Source organism: Haliotis rufescens, unplaced genomic scaffold (genome assembly GCF_023055435.1).
Source record: "Haliotis rufescens isolate VD_foot unplaced genomic scaffold, xgHalRufe1.0.p SCAF_16, whole genome shotgun sequence".
NCBI classification, from domain to species: domain Eukaryota; kingdom Metazoa; phylum Mollusca; class Gastropoda; order Lepetellida; family Haliotidae; genus Haliotis; species Haliotis rufescens.
In genome coordinates this window covers 32,021,691-32,024,663 of record NW_025963846.1, presented here as the reverse complement: position 1 = coordinate 32,024,663, position 2,973 = coordinate 32,021,691, and the positions used below count along the sequence as shown (strand labels likewise).

General features: G+C 47.0%; 1 protein-coding gene across 1 annotated transcript; it reads left to right on the top strand.

Annotated features, from left to right (window-relative positions):
• Positions 1 to 764: 764 nt before the first annotated feature.
• On the top strand, positions 765 to 2,473 carry LOC125380901 (early nodulin-75-like). The gene is made up of 2 exons (XM_048396660.1): positions 765 to 877; positions 1,882 to 2,473. The coding sequence occupies exons 1-2, from the start codon at positions 765 to 767 to the stop codon at positions 2,471 to 2,473; spliced, it is 705 nt and encodes a 234-aa protein (XP_048252617.1).
• The last annotated feature ends 500 nt before the right edge of the window (positions 2,474 to 2,973 follow it).

Below are 2,973 nucleotides of genomic sequence, written 5' to 3'. Positions count from 1 at the left end.
AAGGGCACGTAGACACACGTGTGGAGCATCATTTACTCACGCTATCGCCACTTGTTCATCCTGAATATCTGATGGCACTTGTATTTAAACAACTCACAGCTCCACGGTCAAGTGCTAGACGGCAACGGCAAACCGAAACAGTAAGGCGAAGCCACTCAAAAAACAAAACAAAAATCAATCATAACACCAAAAGAATTGACAGAGTAATAACCAAACTATGAACAGGCCACACTAAGTTAAACTCCCACCTACATCAAATTAAAAAACACCAAACCGGTAACTGTCCCCACTGCAACTCCTGAACACGTTATACTATACATACGTAATAATACGTAATACACATTACCAACAACACAGAACAACACTCCAATCCACACTAAACTGCAACAATCAAATGACATTAGCAACGCTACTAAACCCCCTAAATGACCACACCCGACGTGCTAAATTCATTTGCCACCCTGATGCCCTCAAAAGTAGACTGGACCACCTCAAGACAACCTTCACGTCCCTCAACAGTTACCCTTCCCACCTCTAGTCTCCAAAACCACCCGCAAGACCCTCGCTCAAGAACCATCAGAATCACCATACCCTACCAAGGCCCTGTCAGATTGCCCGCCTCATCAAGAACAAAGGCAACATAGATGTCCCCTTTTCTAGCGGCAAGTCCATCAAGACCCATCTACAAGCCAATGACAGAGGCACAAGCTGTGTAAGTCCCAACCCCCGAGGATGTATACTGCGGCCACCAGTACATTGGGGAAATGTTCAGGCCCCTCAACACCAGACTCAAAGAACAGCAGACCTCGGTCAACAAACTCGACATGAAATCCGCTATTTCCGAACATATCCTGAAGAACCAAGACCACAACATCATGTGGGAAGCCACCAAAGGCCTGTCTACCAACAACAACAACTGGTGGCAAAGGAAACTACCTTTATACTTCACACAATATCTATTCCCGAGTGATAGTACCTCGTCTGAGTCACTCGGCACCCCCTCCCTCTGCATACAGACAGCTCCAGCACGGGCGTCAGGCACATCTACCAGCTCCAGGCCAATACCCGGACACCCTAGTTTTGTCAAGCAGGATTCAATGACCTGTGTTACGTGGAGATATTTGCGTCGGTGGGCCGGAATGTTTGCTGAGGAAAATTACGTTTTTTCCTCACAATGAAATAAGTTTACTTAGCTGGCGATCCTTTAATGTCCAAGGACAAAAAAACCATCAGCTATTCAGGATCAGTGCGTGGTATGCCAGTAGAGGTCAAGGTTACAGCCTGACCTTCGGTTCAGTTCTTTTGGTGTCAACTTAACCTTCAAATGCTGTCTTGAAATAGACCGCCTGAGTCTGTTGTAGATCCTGCTCTACTTACGCCAGGACAACTGGAGAAGATGGGGAACAGTTGTGTTGTCGATGATGGAACGTACAGTTCAGGGTTTTTTAAGGGGCAGCTGATACGACAACGCTTGTATAAACTGTATCTGATATTGTCATAAAGTAATGAATGAATGCTGTTCAATAATAATAAGAATAGTAAGAGAAAAGTACCAATCGGAACTATTAAATAGGGTTAGACTTTCATCTTGAACACATCAGTCATATTACATCTCTCGTAACCTTCACGATTGTCCATTAGTTTTCGTGGTCGGAGTGTATTGCGCATCAGTTGCCTCTCCACCGCTACCAATAACCTTTTAAAACCGGATGTCGTGTACCTATTTCAGGATTTGGACAAACTCAGCGAATACTGTTCTAGTTGTATTTTCCAATTTAACGAGTATTACGCAAATTTGGCAAATTTACAACACTGATACATTTTCGTACACAATATATAAAACAAGGTTGAATGCAATCACTGAAACACTGCAAATCCAAGGTCCAAGAGAGAGAGAGAGAGAGACCTCCAACCTGTTCCTCATGACCTCCAACCTGTGCCTCATGACCTCCAACCTGTTCCCTATGACCTCCCACCTATACCTTATGACCTCAAACCTGTTCCCTATGACCTCCCACCTATACCTTATGACCTCCAACCTGTTCCCTATGACCTCCAACCTGTTCCTGATGACCTCCCACCTATACCTTATGACCTCAAACCTGTTCCCTATGACCTCCCACCTATACCTTATGACCTCAAACCTGTTCCCTATGACCTCCCATCTATACCTTATGACCTCCAACCTGTTCCCTATGACCTCCAACCTGTTCCTGATGACCTCCCAACTATACCTTATGACCTCATACCTGTTCCTTATGACCTTCAACTTGTTCCTGATGACCTCCCACCTATACCTTATGACCTTCAACCTGTTCCCTATGACCTCCAACCTGTTCCTCATGACCTCCAACCTGTTCCTCATGACCTCCAACCTGTGCCTCATGACCTCCAACCTGTGCCTCATGACCTCCAACCTGTGCCTCATGACCTCCAACCTGTGCTTCATGACCCTTCACGGTTCGTTACATGAACTGGACTCACTGACACTTCCCCGGAGAAGGAGGGGCGGTCGGGTAGCCTAGTGGTTAAAGCGGTCGCTCGTCACGCCGAAGACCCGGGTTCGATTCCCGACATGGGTACAACGTGTGGAGCCCATTTCTGGTGTCCCCGATGTGATAATGCTGGAACATTGCTAAAAGCGGCGTAAAACCATACTCACCCACTCACTTACTCCCCGGAGTCCCTCGAGCCCGCCAGAAACCTATGATTGTGGGTTCGAATCCCGGTTCCCCCGATCATGTTTCTAGGGTTGTCAGCACCATACCCGTGCTCGTGGGTTTCACCGAAGTGGTAAACGTCAGAGACCTGCATCGCTTCGGACTTTCCTCCCACATTAAGCTGAACCGCCGTGATATAACTGGAATACTGTTAAAAGCGGCGTTAAACCCAACTCACTCACTCCCTGGAGAAGGTCGTCAATGTGAGTCTCCCCTAGACATCGCGATCGGCTGCCAGCTACAAGTAGCATCT